At 54.5% G+C, this 21,345-nt stretch overlaps 1 protein-coding gene across 1 annotated transcript in view; it reads left to right on the top strand.

Annotated features, from left to right (window-relative positions):
• Nucleotides 1-620: 620 nt before the first annotated feature.
• Nucleotides 621-21,345, top strand: part of LOC142022559 (carbonic anhydrase 15-like) — a 33,234-nt gene continuing 12,509 nt past the window's right edge. Inside the window, exons 1-4 of the mRNA XM_075012540.1 lie at nucleotides 621-738; nucleotides 14,742-14,777; nucleotides 19,485-19,655; nucleotides 20,502-20,662. Coding sequence (XP_074868641.1) covers nucleotides 678-738; nucleotides 14,742-14,777; nucleotides 19,485-19,655; nucleotides 20,502-20,662 — 429 coding nt within the window. The 5' untranslated portion in view covers nucleotides 621-677. The remainder of the gene's footprint in view (nucleotides 739-14,741; nucleotides 14,778-19,484; nucleotides 19,656-20,501; nucleotides 20,663-21,345) is intronic.

Below are 21,345 nucleotides of genomic sequence, written 5' to 3'. Positions count from 1 at the left end.
CCTCTAGGCTGGCACTGCCTCCCCTCCTGGGGCAAGGAACTGGGCCTAACTCACCCACCCAAGGGAAAGAGAACTGGAGTGTCTGGCAGCAGGCTCAGGGAACCACCCGCATCTGAGCTCTGGTCTGGCCCCCGGGCCTGGGCATCAGTTTGCTCAACCTCTCCCAGCTGTGGGCGCACTCAGAGCTGCACGGCCATAGCCCCGCTGGGCACCGGCTCCAGCAGCCCAGATACCGGGCTTGGCCAGAGCCCTGCCGCGAGCCAGGGAGGGCAGCTGGTGCCTAGGGGACCCAGGAGTCCTGTTGGCCTGACCGCAGGGTCCCCAGCCCCGCGGGGAGGGTGCCTCTCTGCCTGGCCTGGGCAGGCCCCGCCAGGCGCCCCTCTCAGCCAGGGGCCCCCGGCCGGAGCTGCCCCCGGCTTTCTCCCCCCTGCAGGACAAGAGCGGGGCTGGCTGGCGCCGGGCCTGGGGCTGCAGCGCTGCTGGGGGGGCGCTAGAGCACAACCCCTGCGCTTTACCCCCCGCAGGAGCCCGGCCGGCCCGCGGGCCACGTGGGCAGGGCAGGGCAGGGCGGCGAGCGAGGGGTTAAGCTCCGCCGCGGCGCGGCGCTGAATATTTAAGAGCGGCGCGCAGGCGGCAGCGCAGCCCCGGGTCCCCTCGCGCCCTGCAGCCGCCGGAGGATGCCGCGCCGGGCGCTAACTTTGCTGGCGCTGCCGCTGGTGCTCCGCGCCGCGTCGGGAGGTGAGCAGCCGCCGGGGCGCGGGGTCCCCCCTCTGCGGGCCCGGCGCCTCTGCCTGGGTCCCCCGGGACGGGACGGGGGCTGCAGCGGGGGCGTGTCTGGCCCCGGACCGAGCGAGAACCTCGGGATCGTGGCCCCGCAGGGAGCGGGCTGCTGCTGCGTCCCCCGCTCTGCTCCGAGGAGAGCAGAGGAGAGGCCCGAGGGCGGAGGGGAGCCCGGGCTGGTTCCCCTTCCCTGCCCGGCTGAGTGTGGAAGGGCCGGGAGGGCCCTGGCCCCGCAGGGCTGCCTCTGCCTCGCCCCCTGTGCAGGGGGGGACACACAGACACCTGCCCTGGCACCCGCCTGGCCGTGGCCCCTGCGGGTCAGGGGAGCCTCCTTCCTGCTGCTCTCAGCCCCTGGCAGTTCCTGCCCCGTGCCAGGCGTGAGGGCCCAGCCTCTCACCAGCATCCATCCTGCCCGCTGCGGGAGTGGTGCCTCGCGGTGAGGTGCTCAGCCCAGGGACTTGCCCAGTAACGGCTGCCCCCCCACCCCGGGGAGCACTGGGCTGGTGGCACCCGGTACCCCTTGCTCTTGGTGGCGGTGGCTGTGGCTTGAGGTTTGCCATGAAGGGAGCGAGTGTGCCGCCAGGGGCCGGGTTCTGCTCTCCGTGCGGTTGGCATCAAGTCGCTGTCACCAGGCGAGATCCAGAGCCCGTTCGGGGGTTTGGCTCCTGGTTATTCATTCGAGCTGGCTGGAAAGCGTCCGCCAGTGACACTTCTAGGAAAGACCAACTGAATTGCGTGAAAATGTTTGTGACGCTTTCCGTTTGGTGCCCATCCGGGTCTGTGCAGAAGGTGCCTGGCAGGAGGGGGGTTAAGATGTAGGACCTGTGAGCTCAATGCTCCTCTGGGCCATGGGTGACTTGTGGGGGCGGAGGATCGCCAGTGAGACACCCCGAGAAGCATCCAGAACTGAGTTTCCTGGTTCTGCATCTGCTGGAGACCAGGACTCGTGCTCCACCAGGGAGCAGCTCCTGGGTTTGAGTCTGGAGTTCATTTGCTTCTCCTTGATTGGGGTGTATCTTTGCCCCGCTGGCTTCTGAAGGGTGACTTACTGCACCCATGTACAATGCGGCTCAGCATCGTGCGAGCCTCTTGCACTGTCCCACCAGTGTGCCTCACGGCTGAGCTGCAGGGACCATGTCTGGTGTGAGGCAGGAGAGCTACCCCCAGCCCAGCTGGGGTCAGGGTGTCACTCAGGTTATATGGAACAAGCAGTCGGAGGCTCCCAGCTCATTCCACTGAAGCAGCTGATCAGACCCCAGCGGCTAATGCGTTTTGCTTCTGGTACTGCTGAGCAGTGGGACAGGTGAGAAGAGCCTTTTCTGATTGCGGACCTGTGACCCATTCCATTCAATATCGCATATTGGTCCTGGTGCAGCAGCTCTGCTGGCTGAGCTAGCCTGGAACCCTCCAGTCCTTTGTGGGTCAGACTTTGCTTAGTTGCTCCCTCCCTGTGCACTGCCCAGGGCAGGGCTGGCTGGCTGGCTCCAGGGATCAGCAAGGAGGCTTCTGCCTTTCACTGCCAAGTGACTGGTGCCAAGCTCTCCCAGGTGTCTGAGGGACAGGAATCAGGAAACTGCTCTGTAGGCCTGTGGTAATGTGTGAGCCCCAGCTCCATGGGGAGGGGGACCTCCTGCCCTGCCCTGCCCTGCCCTGCCCTGCCCTGCCAGAGGCAACTGGTACTTTCACTATGAGAGAGAAGACATAAGCGGGCTAAAGACTGAACTTGCCCCAGGATCAGTCCCGTGTGTGTGTGAGAGAGAGAGAGAGAGAGAGAGGATCAGTCCCATATGGGTGGCGAATAGGGTGTGTGTGTGTGTGTGTGTGTGTGTGTGTGTGGAGATAACACTGCTGCTTCTCTGGCTGTGCCAGACTCATCCCAAATTAGACAACTTCAGAGCCCTGTGAAATGTGCACTCACCCCCCAGATGTGCCCTGTTTGCCTGGAGCCACAGCACTTTGTGCAGCATCCCTCCCAGTGGGTCATCCTGCTCCCTGTTCCTGGTTCCTTGCCCAGGGGTCAGCGGATGCTCAGTGTCCCGGGATATCTACAAACAGGGAAGTTGGATTCCACCGCATCTTGGCTCCTCCCCCATCAAGCACAGGAGGCTTCCCTTGGGTGGTTGGCATCGTGAAGTCACTGCTGCAGGAGCTCACAGAAGAACCAGCACCAGCAATGAAGACTCTGTTCCGGCGGCAGCCGAAGGAATACAGTGGCTTCCCATTATTTGCCAGCTAAATCCCTGGGTGAATGGATTGGCTGGTCGGGCTGCTGGTGACCTTATCTGCATATGTAAATAAACGTTTTCCTGAAGACGTGCAGGCAGTTGGAAATGCTCCAAGGGCATTACTAGAGGTCGCCCTCGGAGCGTTTCGTGTCGTAGGAGCGCAGCGGGAAGATTCCCATTGACTTTGGATCAGGCCCGCTAACCCCCCTTCTCTGCAATTAGCCTGAGCTAATCCATAATTCCATCCGATTCTCAATTTCCAGCAGCGCCTAGAGCAGGTGGGGTGACCCGTCTGGAGACTGTGACCTCATGCTCTAGGGGCTGCTGGAAATTGCAGATCGGATGGAAGTATAGAGGAGCTTGGGCTAGGATGGGGGGGTTTAGCGGGCCTGATCCAAAGTCAGCAGGACTATTTCCATTGACTTCCTGGGCTTTGGATCACATCCACAGGGGCGTGCGAGCAAACGGGTGGTGGGTACTGGGTTGGGACGAGTGAACTCCTTAGGAATTGTGAGTGAGGGCACAAAACCGGGAGCTTCTAGCAATGGCAGGAGTGTGTATTAGTAATTTAGTGGTTTGCATTCCTGGCGAGACCAACCCATACGCTGAACTTGCTTAGCCGACTGAAGCTATCCCTGCCCCTAAATCGGAAGGACTCTGTCTTTCGACAGCATCTCATGGCAGGTCTTGGGAATGTCTGGCTTCTGCAAGAAACTGCTCAGGCTGATGAAGAACATCTACAGCAAGACAAAAAGCCGTCAAGTAGCACTTTAAAGACTAACAAAATAATGTATTAGGTGAGCTTTCGCGGGACAGACTCCCCTAATACGTTATTTTGTTAGTCTTTAAAGTGCTACTTGACGGCCTTTTTGTTTTGATAGTATATAGACTAGCACGGCTCCCTCTCTGTCGCTACCCACAGCAAGGTAATGGGAGTGGCGGGAATAGGTAAGAACCTGCTGTAGGGGATCATGATGCCCTTGGGACACAGAGACTGGTTATCACCAGGTTTGTTCAACTTGGTATTGGAAGCAGATGTGGCTGTTGACCTGAGAGATGCAACAAGCCTCATGCTGTGAGGGAGAACAGCAACTTGCTTTATATTCACAGACTCTCCTGTCCAGGGAGGATTTGCAGAGCATAGCGGGCCAGGTGAGTCAGAAAGGCAGAAAAAGTCAACAGTCAAAGTCGGCAAAGAAGCCAAAAATGATGGCTGCTGAAAGACAAAAGGGAGAGGGAGAGAGAATACACCGGGACCAAGAACTAGAGCAAGTGAAAAAATGCGTCATCTTGGCAGTATTGAAGATGACGTACCAAGAACTGGACAAGCGGCTGCTGCATTCATAAAACTTTCAGTTCTGGGAGGCGAAAGATGCTTCAATAAAAGCGAAAGCCAGGGTGCAGGATACATTTGTCCTGCTGCTACGCTGGCAGGTTGCGCGTTGGAATCGGAGGTGAGGCATTGACTGCGGAAATGGATTGGCAGAGGGGAATAATGAGAGACTCAAGACAGCACAAAATAGAAGAGGAAGGGAGAGGAGAGCGGCTAAGCAAGTAATAAGACTGTTACGGAAGAAAGATGACTCTGGTGGTTTGGGCACTCAGCCTGTAGTGACCCAGATCTAATCGGAGAAGATTGCAGATGCATTGGAAGGGCTGAGTGAAAAATGGTGTGGAACAGAAGGGTTTAAAGATGAACAAAAGCCTGAAGCTGGTAGAGGACAGAAGGTGAGGGAAAGACGCCATTTGGCCCTGCTGGCACTGTTGAGCTGAAGGACAGAAGTTGTCGCTAATACAGGAGTGTCCTTTCCAAATGCACCCGAACCTCTGAGTGTCCCTAATCTGGGAGCTCAAGAGCCTCCATGGGTCCTTGGGCAAGGTGTGCTGGGGGGCCTGGCTTCATGCTCCCCGAAGGGGTGGGGCCAAAGACAGCCAACCCCCAACACCACCAGAGCTCTCCACAGCCCCCCATCCCTTTGTGTTGCCCAGAGCCCGGGGTGTAGTGTGGTGTTCCAGCAGTTATTTAAAGGCTCTGGGGCTCCTGCGTCTGCCCCCTGTGCTTCCTGTTGGTGGCCTCGTCAGTGACAGGCACCTCCTGAAGATTTCCCCTGCTATTCTCCGAGCAGCGGGGGGTGCCAGCAAAACCCACACACCTGTGGGTGTGGTTCACTGTCGCATGCGGTGGCTCCTAGGTGACTTACAGAGAGAGACTGAGTCTCCTCTGCCAGCTGGCTTTTAGCTCCAACTGCACAGGCTCCGGAGGCCCCAGGTTCAAGTCCGCCTGTGGGCAGTTAACACGGAGCCACCTGTGCCCCTGACGGTGCCAGGTAAGTGCCTCACGCCGAGACCCTGCAGCGCGCTCTGGCTCAGAAGAGTCTTTAACCGGACACCCTGTTTCCTACCTGGAGCTTCTCTTCCTCCCAGAACGTTAGTGTGTTGGATGTGTGGTCTGAGTGCATTGGGTGTAGGGAGCACGGGAGTCAGGACAAGGGCCTGTGCGTGGCAGGGGAAGGATGGAGTTTCTTAGAGAACTCGGGTGACCAGGGCTCAGCTGGAAGAGAGAGGCGCACTTCGCCCCAGAGCAGGATGCTACACTAAAATCGGTACCCCGAGATGACACTGCATATTATTTATATGATTGTAATCATGGCCAGGACCCTGTTGCGCTAGGGGCTGTACAAATCCAGAACCAAAGGGCAGCCCCTGCCCCAAAGAACTTACATCCTAAGCAATGTCTGGGGGATGGAGGCAGGGTGTTCTCCCCTGGCTTGCTCAGCCCCCCCACCCCTGCAGGTGGACAGAGAGAACTTCCCGAGCACCGTGCAGTCAAGGTGCAAAGCTCTCGGGCAGTACGATGAGGGGCACCGGATAAAACGGAGAGAAACGGGGGGTTCACCTCGCCTGTGGTCGGAGACAGGCTTTGTGTGTGATGCAGGAGGTGTCGTGCAGGGTACGCTGGTAAGAGACTGGCCGGCTGGGGGAGCGGCCCTGGGTGCTGCCAGTGTATCTGCAAAAATGGCTTGAGGCACTGCACCCTGACAAGTGCTGTGGTCCCAGTGCTCCCAGGCTCCAGCCCTGGTGCTCCGGCAGCTGAGCAGCGCGGTCCCTGGGGATCAGGCAGCTGGGAAGCACAGTGGCTACGCTCCCACCTCAGCCCCCTGCCCTGCCTCCTGGACCCCCACGTCCACTCCAGCCCTGCGCCCCACACACACCCTAGCCCCCTGCCCTGACTCCTGTCCCCCCCCCCCCACATGCCCACCCCCTGCTCTGAGCCCCAACCCCCGTGCACCAGCCCCCTGCCTTACGGCTCCAAACTCCAGTCCATGCTTGCAAGTACTGTCCTATCGCATCCCCCTGCTCTGAGGCTCTCCTTAAGGGTGTGTTGGGGGGTGTCATGATACGACAGCACCTGTAAGAAAGTTGTTACTTTCACCCCGCGTGGCATCCTTTGAGATGCTGTGTGTGTCAGCAGGAGTTTTGCCTGCAGGAGGAAATGGGGTCTCCCCTGCAATGCCAATGGAGCAGCCACCAGCTGGTTATACGTGAAGGGCCGTCAGCTCTCTCTGGTTGGGAGTGTGGGGAGTGGAGCTGCTGGCAGGAGCTAGCAGGGAGCAGATCCGCCCTGGGGGCTGCCCTGCAGCAGCACTGTTCGGGTCGCCCTGGTGGAAGCTGGGCTGTGCCCGCAGAGCTTTGCGTGGGAAAGGCCTGGGGCAGTGTGCAATGCGCTGTGCTTGGGAGGGCGGGTGTGCCATCCCGGGCAAAGACAGCACAGAGAGAAGGGCTCCCCAGGCACGCTGGCGGCACCGCTCAGCCCTGGCGTAAGCGGCTTTGCTACTATTGGCCGGGGTGAGTTACTGCAGCTTCTGCAGGGCTGAGCTTGGCCAGCCGAGCCCTGAGGAGAGGAATGTCGCCGATCCCCACCCCGTGTCCTTCCCTGGGCCTGTTCTCCTGCTCCGTGGGCCCCTCTTTCCAGCACACGTCCTGCTCTGCATGTTCACCCCCCTCATGGAGCCTCTCCCTCCCCATGCTCTACACTCGCCACCCCCCCAACCCAGCAAATCTCCCCACCTCTATTCCTGGGCTTCTTCCGGGACACAGTAATGCCCTGAGACCCCTGCTTAAGCAGTGATGGCTGGGAAGGGCAGGGGGCACGCTGGACAGTGCTGGGGGAGGTGGGCTGCTGGCTTGCCACGCGGTTTCTTTTGCTTTCCCGCAGCGTGAAGTGCTGTTCCCTTGAGGCTCAGGGGCCAGGCTTCCAGTGAGACCAGGTCTGTCGGGGCAGAGATTTGGGCCACTGAGGCACCGATCCTTCTTAATTGCTCTGCTCCAAAAGAAGTGTGTGTGTGTGGGGGGGTCTCCCTGGGGCCCCAAGCGATGGTGAATGTGCCAGTGGGGGTTACGTGCATGTTCTGGGAGCAATGTCGTGGCAGCTGGCTGTGGGTGTACAATCGGGGGCTGTGCTGTGTGTCCTGGTGCCTGCATTCTGAACGCTCTCTGCTCAAGCCCACCTCGGAGCAGTCGCTTCCCGGCTGCCCTTCCTGGGGCTCCGAGCACGTCTGGGCCTGCACGCTCGAGGGCGGCAGTACCGAGCGGAGAGCCGGCGAGGTGGACGCAAGGGCTGGCAAAGGCCGACAGCGGATGTAACCACGGGAGGGATGGGGGGAAGTCTGGAGAAAGGGAGACTTTGGGTCTTGAGGCAGACTGGGGGGGGAATGAACGTGATGTCCACCTTTTGGAGACTGTGGAGGGCAAATTTGTCCCTGAGTGCCTCCCCAAAGGCAGCGCGCAAGGCAGTGGCAGAGGTGGGACTAGAGGCCAGGAGTCCTGGCTCCCAGCGCTACCACTAGTCAGCACAGCCTCTTCCGCTGTAGCGTGCAGGTCACTGCCTGCCTGCGCCAAGGATAATGATGGCCCGGGGCTGCCACTCCAGAAGGTCTTGGTGTGGCTGAGGTGGAGAGAAGATGGCATGTCACTGGCGGTAAGGGCGGCTGTGTCTGGGGCGAGGGACAGGAGAAGCAGGGCTCTGCAGAGACGCTTGGCTTTTGGGACCGCTCGGACTCAGTTTACCCAGACAGGTGCAGGCTGGCTCCCCGCAGCAAGGCACAAAGGGGGCAGCTGCACAGGGCCCAGCACTTCAAACGGGCCCAGAGCTCCAGCCGCCACCCCTGCTACTTAGGCAGTGGCAGCAGCCAGAGCTCCCGGCCCCTTTGGTTTGCCACGGCAGCGCCACTCTGTGCGCAGTTCATGGGGGTGGAGTCCAGTGCTGTGATCCAAGCAGTGCTAAGGGCTGACTGCCCTGGGCTCCGCCCTTTCACCCTTGTCCCCACGCCTGCCGGGGAGCCAGGCTGGGTAAACTGAGTCTGAGCAGTCCCAAAGCCGAGCGTCTCTGCAGAGCCCTGCTTCCCCCATCCCTCGCCCCGGTGGCTGTCGGCTCCACTGGGTGCAGAGGATCTAAAGGCCCATCCCAAAACCAACTGGACAGTTCCTTGTGCCCAGACTGAAACTCCCCTTCGCGTCTGGCTCTGGGGACAAACATCCAGGGAGCAGGAGAACGACAGCGCGCCAGGGACATTTCAGTGCGTCGTCCCAGAGCTTTGGAGAGGAACAAATCCTCCACAGTGACTAATCTGGGGAGGGAGCCATTGCCGCCCTGGGGACTGAGTTGTAATTTAGCTGCAGTAAATTAGAAAATGATGACTACGGGGCTGCCTGCTTGCCCGGTTCTGAAACGAGAACAAACCACCGGTGGGTTTCCTTGGAGATGAGAGAGAGAGAGAGAGAGAGAGAGAGAGAGAGAGTGTGTGTGTGTGTGTGGAGATGGAAAAACAGCCAAGCTGCCAATAACCTGGGCGAAGTGAGAAACAGACCCTCCTGATGAGAGGTTCCACAGGTAGCTCTGGGACCAAGCCCCCTGGACTAGAGAAGGTGGCTAAGGCAGTGATCTCTTGTGCGGCTGTTCAGGAGAGATTCCGTCACGGCCCAGTGGAATAGCAGAGTGCCCACCGCCAGGTTTGTGTCTCTGTGGGTGGTGCCTCTGTGCACATGAAAAAAGTCTTCCGGGCATGGATGGAGGAGATGAGAGGGAACCGTTGGCTTTGGGTGGCTCATTTTTTGATGAGAAAGCTAAGGGAAAGGCATGCAGGGAGAAAGGGGGAACCCAGCTGCCTTTAACTCAGCATCACAAAAGGACACTGCTGAGGACTGGCTGACCCTTATCCACTGCTGCAAGAGTCCCACCTTATTCTCCGTGCAAGGGTTAGAAATGAGGACTGTAGGTTCTAATGACTTCATTACTGATTGGGAGAACTCAGCAGCAGAGCTTTCTCATGTTTGGGACGCCATCCGCTGCAACAGCTAGGGTGATCACCTCATTAGCCAATGAGCCATGGATCAGTGGTGGGTGGGTTGGGGTAGGGAACTTCCAGGATCATCTGAGCCCATCCTTGGTGGATTGGAAGTAGGAGGGTTGAAGTCCTGTGAATACTCCTTGCTAAGTTTCAATCGTGTCCTTGTTATCTTGTGCTGCCCCATCTATTTGTGGTAGGCACTTGTTGTCTCCTTTTGTACTTAGTTCCTGTCCCAAAGAGTTTACAATCTCGTGTGTGGTGTGTGTGTACATGTAGTTCTTGGTACAATGGGGACTACTGAAATTGATGAGTAACAAGAGTGACAGGGAAGGTGGAGAGACACCTGGGCCTAGCAGGGTTAGCACCAATATGGAAGACAGCTGTCCTCAGCTTTGGTCACCAATTTGTTGTCTGACCTTAAGCAAGTCCGTTAACTCTCTGTGCAGCCCTGTTAGGTGCCATGCTGGCTGTGGCTGAGAAGTGCTAGGCATTGTGGGAAGTAGAAGGGGAGTCTGGACGTGTAACGGGGAAATAAATAATACACGTGGGGAAGAGATTGTCACTGAGTTTTTCATCTTGACTAAATCCAGAGTAAACATACAGGAGGGCGACAAGGACCAGGCTAGTTAAGTGGCGATGTAAGGAATAGGACAAGCAATAATACGGAGGTTAAAAATATGATCAAGCCTCTAAGGGAAAGGATTGTGAAAGCTATAAAAATAAACAAAAACAGGTTAGAGGGATAATTAGAGGAGCAAAAGCTAATATTGAGTGCTGGGTTGCAGCAAAGAGCTCAACACCTAATAAAGGGCTCTTTAGATCTATTATTAATAGGCAGATAAAAGGGAAAACTGGTCCAGTTAAAATGATGATAGGGAAATGAAAGGACAGATTTTATGGGAGCTTGCGGCTGTCTTGGTGGGGGTGGGAAGGAGACTGGGAAGTGCTGAAGACAGGGAGGTGTTTTATTGTGAGCCGACACAAAGCTGTTGCCTTCAGTTTTCTCCCTCCACTCTGACCTCACAGCTACTCTCCAACCTTGCCCCCTTCACCGCCTTCCTTTGCCAGGGTCTGGCCACCTTCCCTGGAAAGCTGCATGTTGGTTGTCTCCCCGTGAGAACATTACTTGCTGGAAACAGGGTGGTTAGGGCAGAGAGGCTGCTATGGCCCATTCAGCTGGAGCAGGGGTGAGGGGTTCAGTCTCCATCTCCCACTTTTTTGCTCTTGTGCGCTTGCCGGTAAGCTCTTTAGGGAAGATGATGGGTTTGCTCAGTGCCTTGCACCACAGGGCCTTGAAATCAGGCCTGACACCGAGGCACTACAGTAATAATGGTGATGATAATTGTAAGGTCATAATTAATTGACGACATGTAAAATGAACGTTCTCTACAGAACCAGGAGGGGACAGATTGGAACTTATGCGGATTGCTTACCCTGAGTCGCACAACCCTGATGTGTTAAGAACTGACAGATGATGTTTTGTTTCGAGAGTTCATGGAGAGCTAAAGAACGACCGGACCACCTGAGAAAAAGCATCAATAAAATGAAGTCAGAGTGATCCTGGCAATCACCAACCTGCAAATCTTCCTAGGAAACCGATCTAACAATTACAGAGCGGGGCCTAACTCACAAAATGCCTACAGACAACAGACCCATAGTACATGAGCACTAAGCGGGGTGGGCTCAGAGCAGATCCCGCCAGATGAACTGAATCACGTTCCTTTGACAGAAGGACAATGGTGTCAGCGGATGAAAGGCATGCACACAATTAGATATTGTGCTTGACCTTTCGTAAGGCCTATTGATGCAGGGTCTTGTGCAGTCCCGCTCTCACAATTAATTCAAAGCGGGACTGGGCAGGATTAACGAGACACATTAAAAACTGCTGAAGTACTATCAACCAAGTGGAGAGGAATGGCAGCGTACCAGACTGACAGGAGATTCTAGGGGGGTATTGGAGATAGAGGCGTGGATCCAGGCTTACTTTCCATCTTGTACAATCCTCTGGAAGAGGGGGGTGAAAAGCTTGTGGCTGAAATGTGCAAATAGCGTTGCAATTGCTGATGAGGACAGAGAACACAAAGGGAGCTGGAGAGGCTAGAACTAGGAGCGTGATCATTGCAAATGAGATCCCATTTACGCTGTATCTCCCTTATATTGCTAATTCAGCTGGGGGGGGACACAAATCCAATCCGGAGCTACCCACTGACAAGCCACCTAGGAAGCAGGAGTATGCGGAAGGGTGAATTTTTCTCTAGGCTCACTGTGAAGCAATCACATTATAGTGTTCCACTTTCCTTTAAGGAACGCCTGTGACCTTTTCAGTGGGGTGCTACTTTAAAATAAAAAAGTCTTTGTAGTGGTCTCTGTAGGCCACAGGAAATGGAACGCCAAGCCAGAGACTCTAGTGTATAGCTCTAGGTCACTGGTCCTTCAAGGAAACCCTCTGGATAAAACTTGGCAGCGGCTGTAATGTTCATTCACTCAGACAGATCATCAGAGACTTACCTGAGCCTATCGCACTGTCCCTTTGCGCTCCTCTTGCCTGTCCATCTCCATCAGGTACTCTAGTTGTAAGCTCGCTGAGGCAGGGACCATAGTTTCATTGTTTGTACAGCGCCTAGCACAACACGGCTGTGTCCTGACCGGAGACTGTATGTGTTATCAAAAGTATAGATAAGATAGTGGTGTTTGCCATGTGGATATTCAAGCCAACTAGCCACACTCAACCAGCCAAGTAGCCATATGTGGCTAATGTGTTGGCTACCCTGGCTATGGACTTGGGTCAACTTAAAGCAGCTTATTTCCCCTCTGTGAGAGGCAGGTGTAGACAGTTACTTGCATTGACTCTTGCTGCCTTTCAGAAACTGTCCCACCATACCCCACGCTGGCTGTCCCAGCAGTGCAAGCACTCCTGGTGCGAACGTGCACCAATGACACAAGGAGCCACGTGGGTGTGCACAAGTGATTACTGCAGCTGCCATATGCTGACGTAAGTTAGGTCAGCTTAATTCTGTAGCATGGCCATGGCCTGAGCCCCCTTATTTCTGTTAATGTTGAGCCCTTTTAAATCCCTGTGCCCTGCCCCGAAACAAAACAGTCCGGAATGCTCCAGAAGGAGGAGGTCAGGTAAGGGGAGGCTGGGTAGTAGAAGATCAGGGAAAAGGAAGTTGTCAGAGATGCCAACGTGATGAAAAGAGAGACAGAGCCAAAAGCCGCTTCAGAGAAACCTGACCCGCAAGCCGAGGAACGCCGGTGAAAGACTCATTGACTCCTGCTGACTGTGGACCAGGCCCCAAATGCACTGTCTGTCACACTCCGGAGCGCACCTGGGACCATCACCTCTTTCACACCAGCCGTGGGCGGTCCTTTGCATGCAGGGGACTGTGCCCTTAAGAGACCAGGCAGTGGCGCGCACTGAGCAATCAGCCTGTTTGTCTGAGCCTCGGGTGGGGTTGTCTCTGTGATGGCCACCACTGACCTGTTCCCAGCAGGGACGTCACTTATGGCCGGGGGACTTAGCGTGTGCTGTAGGAGTCCCATGAAGCCTGAGAAGGGCTGAGTCCCATCGCTGGTTCCGAAGCAGAACTCCCTGGGAATTCTGGGTGGAAATAGCCATGTGAAAGGATTCCGTGCACAGTGCTAAACCCTCTCTCGCTGCCCTGTGGGGCTAGGGACACCATTACTTACCCATTCTGGCTGGCAGCCATTAATGTACCTAACTGCTATGAATTTTATCTAGTTCTTTTTTAAACCCTATTACAGTCCTACCCTTCACAGCCTCCTCTGGCAAGGAGTTCCACAGGTTAACTCTGCGCTGTGTGAAGCAGAACTTCCTCTTTTTTAAACCTGCTGTTCATTAATTTCATTTTGGTGTCCCCTAGTTCTTGAGTAAATATAATTAGTAATTTAATAAGTACATCATTTTTCCTTGTTTGCTTTCTCCCCACCACTCATAATTTTACATACCTCTGTCATGTCCCCCCTTAGTCTCCTCTTTCTGGATGTAGGAGGAATAAATGCTTGGTAATAAGAGTCTCTGCTAGGTTTGCTCTCTGCGTCCCCTGCATTGCAGTTCTCTCGCTCTGTCTCTGGCTTTGGCGTCGGGTTTTCCTTTTGGCAGGTATTTCTGGACAAAGGTAAGGCCCAGCTTTTCAAAACTGCTGGTTTAAAACCATGCATAGCGCTAACTATAGACCGCGATGATGGTCTGAGGGACAGGCCTGTTCCGTGTACGCTGTGTGGAGTGCGTCAGTGTGATGCTAGATTAGGCGTATTATTGTATTCATTTTCCACCTTTTCTGTTTCATAGGAGAAAGGGGGCACGTGTGGTCTTGGGCTGGAGCTTGGGGAGCAGCTGGTCTTCCTCCCAGCCCTGCTATGCCCTGGAGAATGGGGGCTGTCACCACCAGTGACTTCCAAAGCCTTCCCGAGCAGGTCACTGAGGTGTCACAGAAATAACCGTGCGCCTGTGTTTTGCTGTAGTCACAGGGCTTGATAGAAATCAGTGGGACGACTCGTGCTCTTAGAGTGAAGTATCAGCGTCTTTGCAGGGCCAGGCGTGTTGGGTTTCTGGCAGGGCTCAAACCCTACAGTCTCTGCCTCTACTGCTGGTGCTGAAGGCGAGCGCCCGTTGCGCTTGGTAAGTGCCAGGCTTCGTGTGGCTGGGGACAGCTGCAAGAAGGAGGCACAAACGTATTCCCTGAGCTAGTGTCCCTGCGTACAGCTGGGTTCATGTTATTTAAGGGAGGCTGCACAGCTTCAGCGACAAAGGTTTTGGTAATTCAGCTAGTCCTTGCTCCGGATTTACCTCAGAAACTGTTGGTAACAGTGCAGCATCGGCCAAAAGGATAAAAGGTCACCCAAGCCACGGTGAGGTGCTGCCAAAGTGACCCCAGGTACGTTTCAGGTACAGCACGACCCAGGCAGCCGTGGGCAGTTTGCTAAGACGGGGCAAGAACCTGCTGTGAAAACAGTGCTGGCTAATCACGCTGCACCCCACAACACATCGGTCATGGGCAGGGCTGGAAGCCTGTTTGTCCTCCGGCTTGTGGAGACTGGTGTTCTGAGGGGTGACAGCAGGAGGCTCCCCGTGGACCCTCCTCACCTCAGTTCCTGGGCAGGCGGCTCAGGAGCAGCTTCACTCCACAAGCCGGCCCTTTTGATGCGATTGCTGATCGCTCCTAGATACGTTGCCGCTGTGGAATCAGGCTTGGTCCAAGGCCGGTGCATCCGACCCTTTCTGTAAACCCTCCGTTGCTGCATAGCACAATGGGGCAGGAAGAGCGAGAGCCTAGCCAGCCGTTCACCCCTCCAGACACCTGTGCATTTTAATTCTGACTTTTCCATCCCCACCAGCCTGTCTTCTGAACTCTCCTCTCTTTTGCAGCTGTCTGGTGCTATGATTCGCAGGATCTCAAATGTGGTGAGTACAGAAAGGGCTTAAAAGGGGGGTGGAGGGCAGGAGGGCCCGGGGCAGTGGGGCCATGTGCATGTGTGTGTCAAAGTCAGTGTGAACAGGCCTGGTGCTTGGCTGTGGTGGGAAAAGTGTGTGTGTGTGCTGGGCAGTTGTGATGAGTGTGGGTGCTTTTGGGGGTGTGGTTATATAGAGACAAGTCAGAGCCATCATTATGGGTGACAACACAGTTGTGTTTCCCACTTGTAGTGATGTGAAGGTTGGATTTGTCCTCTGGGGATATGGTGTGTATTAGAGGCCAGTGACTCAGCCGCGGGGTCAGAGATCCGGGCAGGTGCAGCAGCAAAAACTGCCCTTGCGACCCTAGAGATCAGAGAGTTTTAAATTACTTTTTCAAAGTTCACACTTGGTTCTTCTCAGTGGTCCTGATCCAGCTCGCTCTCCCCCAGCTTCCATCAGGGCTGTCAAAGGCAGGGCCCTTGCTCTGGTGGAGAGGCAGAACACATGAGACCAATGTCAGGCCTTTTAAATCTTTTTAGATAAGAATTCTGTGCCAGGCAGGGCCCTGGAGCGGCAGAGTGAGGGCTGGGATAATGTGTGATCTAATTCACAGTGGGAAACGCAACTAAGGGAAGGAAGAATTAATCTATATTACGCTAATGTGTGAATTATTTGAGTGCGGTTGGAAACCCCAATTGCATGCTACTGTATCAACTAAGCAGGTCTGTCTGAGCGGTGGTCAGCGACCCTAGGGACTGCTTGAGAGGCAGCTAGAAATTACTGGCAGGTGTAGCCCACACACCTACTGGGTGTGGTTCTCCTGTCTTGTGTAGTGGCACTTGACGGAGGGTAGGTTTACACAGCCAGGTTACTTTGACATAACTAATCTAACATCTACACAGCACAACCGCTACTTTGAAATAATTTCAAAATAGCAGTTGGATTCTTTTGAAATTGGTAAGCCCCATTCTACGAGGAATAGCGCCTATTTCGAAATAAGCCACACAGCGTCCCATGACTCTGTTTGGAAATAGGCTCTGTGTGTGTAGAAGCTGTGTTTCAAAATAGCTAAGAGCGATTTCAAAATGCATTTGTGTGTATAATGTTATTTTGAAATCGGCTCTTCTGGAATAACTCATTTCAAAGCAAGGCTGCTGCGTAGGCCTACCCTCAGGGTATGCCTTCACAACCCGACAGATCCACCCCATCAGGGTTGATCTTCCAGCGTCTGATTTTTGCATGCCTAGTGGGGATGCACGAAATCCAGCTATCGGGGGGTCAACAGTCGACCCCTGTATGTCTCAATGGCCCAAGGAGTAAGGCAGGTCGACAAGTAAATGGATTATAGATAAGGCAATTCCAGCTATGCAGTTGCCCTATTTGGAATTGCATATTTCAAATCGACTTGAATGTCTAGTAGAGACCTGGCCTGAGCTTCCTCTACAGCCTTAGCTGAGAGCCAGCTGGCTTTTAGTTCAAGCAGGAAAGGCTCATACGCTATGCTTTTGAGGTTTCTGGTTCAATTCTGCCTGTTGACATTACGCAGGCAAGGCTGCTATCATCAGGAGGTTTTCTCCCTCACTTTAACACCATGCAAGTCCAGCTCGGGGTCAGCACAGTGTGTTTTTCCCAGTGATTGTCTCCTCTTCATCATGCCTACCTCTGTGGCTCTCTTTCAAAGGATTTTGGGATCTCACTGAATTTAGGATCTCACTGTGGCATCTGGATCAGGAGCTACCAGCAGCTCAGCTGGGTCCTTTTCCTTTGTCGGGTCTCTCTCACTCACTGGGGAGCCGTTCTTGTCCATGAGGGTTGGGATTGGGTTTTAAGTGTCATGTTCAGAATGCTACATGGGGTGGAGAGAGATCAGAGTACCCCTGGACAGCAGTGGGGAAAAGATGGGAAGAGGACCTGCTGAACAGAGAACTGCAGGGCGAGGATGAGGGGAAGGATCCATTTGCATGCGGCTTCACATTTTCGTGAGAACAAGATGCGACTGAAAACTTCAAGGCTCTTGAGCCCTGTGAATGGTGCCAGGCTCTCAGCAGAGGCCAAAAGTCAGCAGCATCATTCAATACCCCACTAGCTGAAAGCGAAAACAGAGCTGCGCTGTGGAACGCCAGCCGGGCAGGCTCACCGCCCAGCGCTGCACTCAGAAGAGCATGGGAAACACAGCGTGGGGTGGACGGTTGCAGTTCAGAGGCCGGAAAAGCTCTTTGCTATGTCACCAAGAACATAAACAGGTTGCTTTAGCCATACCTAAATATAGCTGTGCATTTAAAAGGTCGCTCACACTTGATATTAAAGGAGCCGTGTTTAAATAGTTTACAGAGGGTTAAAAAGCTTAATAAATATTTAAACAACTGATTAATTGATGGTTAGAGTTCAGCTGATCATCAGGTGGTTTATAACTACGGCTATAGCCATTTACAATGCCTCTGAAGGATCTGCCGATAACCATGTATCATACAGTGGTCATGTCTGTAACATACTTATAGCATCTATGAATCGTTTATTAACTCTTTACAAAATGTAGTCTTAATTTAAAGTGTGAACAAAACAGGTCACTTCCATGGTAATGGCACATAAACAATGTACGTTTTGTGTGTCAGAATTGGATTTATGTAGCAGAGGAACTTCTTTGAGGGCTTGTGCATCTATCTCTGAGGTTTTTTTATTTCTGGCGTGGGTCACTGTAAGGGCTAAAGTGATTTTTGAAGCCTTCTATTTAACATGTTATCATAAGAATGACCATTCTGCGTCAGACTCATGCTCCCTCCAGCCCAGTAGCCTGTCTTCCTACAGTGACCAATACCAGATGGTTCTGCGGGAATGAATAGAACAGGGCAATTCTTGGGTGATCCATCCCCTGTTGTCTTGTTCCAGCATCGGTCAGAGCTGTATCCCTGACCTCTAATAGCCATTGATGGATCTCTCCCCCAGGAATTGCTCTGATTCTTTCGTGAGCCCATTTATCCTTTTGGCTTTCATAACATCCTGTGGCAGTGAGTTCCCCAGGTTGAATGTGCATTGGAGTATTTCCTTAGGTTTGGTTTAAACTTGCTGTCTATTAATTTCATTGGGGCACCCTTTTCTTGCATTATGTTGAAGAGGTGATATCAATACACTGCATCTATACTGAGACATATTGGCACATTCCTTACTGTCCTTCCCTGCATGTGCCATGAGATGGCCCAATGGTCTGAGTGCCAGCTTAGACTAGGGCAGACCATGGATGAATCCCATGCTCTGCGGCAGATTGCTTGTGGGTCTTTGAGTAAGTCACTTGGTGTCTTTGTGCCTCTGTTTTTCCATCTGTAAAATGGGGCAGATAGTACCCCCCAGGCATGCTGTTTTAGTGCCTGACACTGATCTCTTGTAGAGCAATAGAAAGGACCCAGATGCTTTGCTCCTTGATTGTCCAAGTGCCTTCCTGACTGCCCAGTGAAAGGAGTAAGGCTCTGATTTCCCCATGTGGTTGAGGAGCAGACAAAGCTCGGTGACTTCGTTCCCAGGCTTCAGCTGACGTGGCGAGTGGGAGGACTGCTGGTGTATTGGCTCAGCATTCTGCTTTACTTGTGCCATCTTCTCCCCCCAGCCTCTGGGCTGCTCCGGTAAAGCAGATGTTCCATTGTGTTGCTTCTTACAAAGTGAAATGGCTGGATTTCAGCAGCCCAAACACTACTGCTCAGGGAGAATGGAACGAGGAAGGAAGCCAGGCAAGGTTATGCACCTCATCGATTAATATTACTCATCACGGTTTCCACTGAAACGAGCCCTGGCAGCCTGCAGCTGTAGACAGCAGAGCCAGCTGGCCCTGGGCTCACCGGTGGTGGTGGTGTGATGGTTTCCCCATCACTGGGCCCCTGCCCCCTTTCGTCGCGACATTCCATTGCCAAGGCGGTGTTGGCTGTGGTAGCCCAGCTGTGCCCCACGGCATTGTGGGGTGGCTTAGGCTCAGCAGCGATGGCCTGTCAGGGTGTGAGGCAGGGGCTAGGGCTTGTGTCAGCCGTGGCACAAAGGCCTCAGGCGTACAGGTGGCTGTGGATGGGGAGAATCCAAGTGTACACTGGTGCCTGGAGCTACCAGAACAGCCCTGAGGGGGCTGTGTGCAGCGGGGAGGGCTGGCCGAAGCAGTTAGGGACAAGGCTGAAGGGTGGGAGAGGGATGGGTGCAGCTGGGCAAGGAGAACTCTCCTTGGGAGACATGGGAGGAGCGGGTGGTGGGGATAAGAAATCAAACCTAGCAAGGAAGTTCCTGGGGTAAGCAGAGCCTGTCCAACCGAGGGTTGTAACCGGAGCTCCGTGAGCAGCGTCTGCCTGTCAGGCTAAATTTAGGCCCTGGCCCAGCGAGGAAATCCTGCTGAATTATGAATGAGGCTTGACTAAGACCCTGCTCATTAATATTGATGAAGGCCGGCTAAGTGAGCGGCCCTCTCTTGTGGGTTGGGGGGCCACGCAGGGAGAGGCTAATGAAGGTGCTGGCGTACGCTTTGTCCTTTGTGGCCAGAGAGAGCTGGCGGGTGGACGGGCTGCTTTTGCCAGCCGTGGTATTTAAACCAGGAAAGCCAGGAGCCCTTGGCAAGCTGCGCTCCCCGTTCACCAGAATTCTCCTCTTGCATCCTTGGGTGAGGGTACCAGGACCCTTCACTCACCTCCGTGGTAGTTTGTCCCCATGCTTTAACCCCTCTGCCTTTCTGTCTGTCTCTCTCTTCAGGCCCTGGGAAGTGGAAGGATCTGGCCCCAGGCTGCGGGGGAGATAACCAGTCGCCCATTAACATTGACAGGCGCAAAGTGCAGAGAGACACTAACCTCGGAGACATTCACTTTGAGGGTTACGACCAGGCCCCACCGGGCAAGTGGAAACTCATGAACAATGGGCACACGGGTAGGTATTGGTGCCAGACTCCCCCTCTCCTTCCCTCCCTCCTCAATCTCTCTGTTCCCGAGATATGTGCACTCAAGTTGCACAAATATCGGGTTAATGCAACTCTGGCTGGTGGGGAGCTGGCGCCTGGCTCCGGGCTGCCCACCACTCAGGGGCAGCCGGAGTCCTGCCACCTCTGACAGGAGCTGTGAAACTCCAGCAGCGCTGATCAGTTTCCTGTCTCCTGTGAGCTGCAGGGAGCTGGGCGCCCGGCTTCAGCTCTCCGCCTCTCACAGGAGCAGGGAACCTGACCAGCGCAGCTGCAGTTCCTGTCTCCTGGGAGTGGCAGGGGGGTGGGAACCAGGCTCCAGCTCCGCGCCGCTCACGGGAGACAGGAAACTGCCCATCACTGCTGTACTGGTCAGTTTCTTGGCTCCCCCGAGTAACGTGCAGTTTGACTTACGCAGGGTAGCACAAGAACACAACCTCCGCGTAAGTCAAGGGTCTCCTGGACTCTTTGTACTGTGGTAGCACAGAGTTGCCTCCTTGTGGACCAGGACTCCGCTGGGCCTAGGTGCTGGACAAACACCATGTTCCCTGCCCAGAGGAACTCCCATTGTTGCACCTGGCTCTGTTGTTAATCTGAGACTGCCTCGGACCTGAGCAGAATGGCCTGGAGCTTTGCCCAGCTGTCTGGAAATTGTAGAGGTGTGAGCTGGGGCTCCCTCGTCTGCACACCCGTTCACTCGCAGCCAGCTCTGCCCTGTCTGTGGTGTGTGCATGAGATGAGGCTGATGTCCTAGGTGACTACTGGTGGGATTGCATCAGTGTGTTTCCCACTGTAACTTGGCTCTGGCCCATTTCCAGTGGTGATGCATGTGGAAGGCGAGTCTATGAGTGAACATATCAATATCACCAGCGGGGGTCTTACTGAGAAGTACCGAGCCCTGCAGTTCCACTTCCACTGGGGGAACCTCAAGGGGAACGGCTCAGAGCACACCATTGATGGGCGCCAGTTCCCCATGGAGGTAAGTGCAGTAGTGCCTCATGGGAGTTGTAGTTCGTAGCAGCCTGTTGCTTACACCTCCTCCTGGTACTGATAAAGAGAAGAATTGAGGCTGTGTGCGAGCTGCCCAAGACCCCAGATAAATGTGTGTGTTCTGGGATTCCTCAAACCCCGAGTGACCCCACATACCATCAGATGTTTTGTACGAGTGTTTGGTAGAGCTGGTTGGAAATATCCTCCCCCCTACCCTTGTGGAATATTTCAGTGAAAAAATGAGTGACTGTCCATTTTCACTGAAACTTTCTTTGGACAATTTCAAGGTTTCGATGACTAACTGTAAACCAAATATTTCATTTCTGAAATGCCGCAGCAGTGCCTCATGGGAGTTGTAGTTCAGGTGCCTCGTGCAGCCATTCACCTTCTGTGATGCACCACAGTCTCTCCCCCTAGTGAAGGGAGGCCATGCATCAAGCCATGGCACATCACGGGAGATGTCATTTGGGTGGGCAGCCCAGCCCATTGAGGAGAATCGGCTTCTGAGGTACCTGAACTGCAACTCCCGTGAGTTTTATGGGTATTATGCCCAGTTCTGGGCACCACATTTCAAGATGAGGAGAAATTGGAGAGGGTCCAGAGAAGAGCAACAAAAATGAAGAAGGGTCTAGAGAACGTGAGCTATGAGGGAAGACTGAAAGAACTGGGCTT

This window comes from Carettochelys insculpta, chromosome 18 (genome assembly GCF_033958435.1).
Source record: "Carettochelys insculpta isolate YL-2023 chromosome 18, ASM3395843v1, whole genome shotgun sequence".
Taxonomy (NCBI): Eukaryota; Metazoa; Chordata; order Testudines; family Carettochelyidae; genus Carettochelys; species Carettochelys insculpta.
This window is presented reverse-complemented; position numbering and strand designations above follow the sequence as displayed.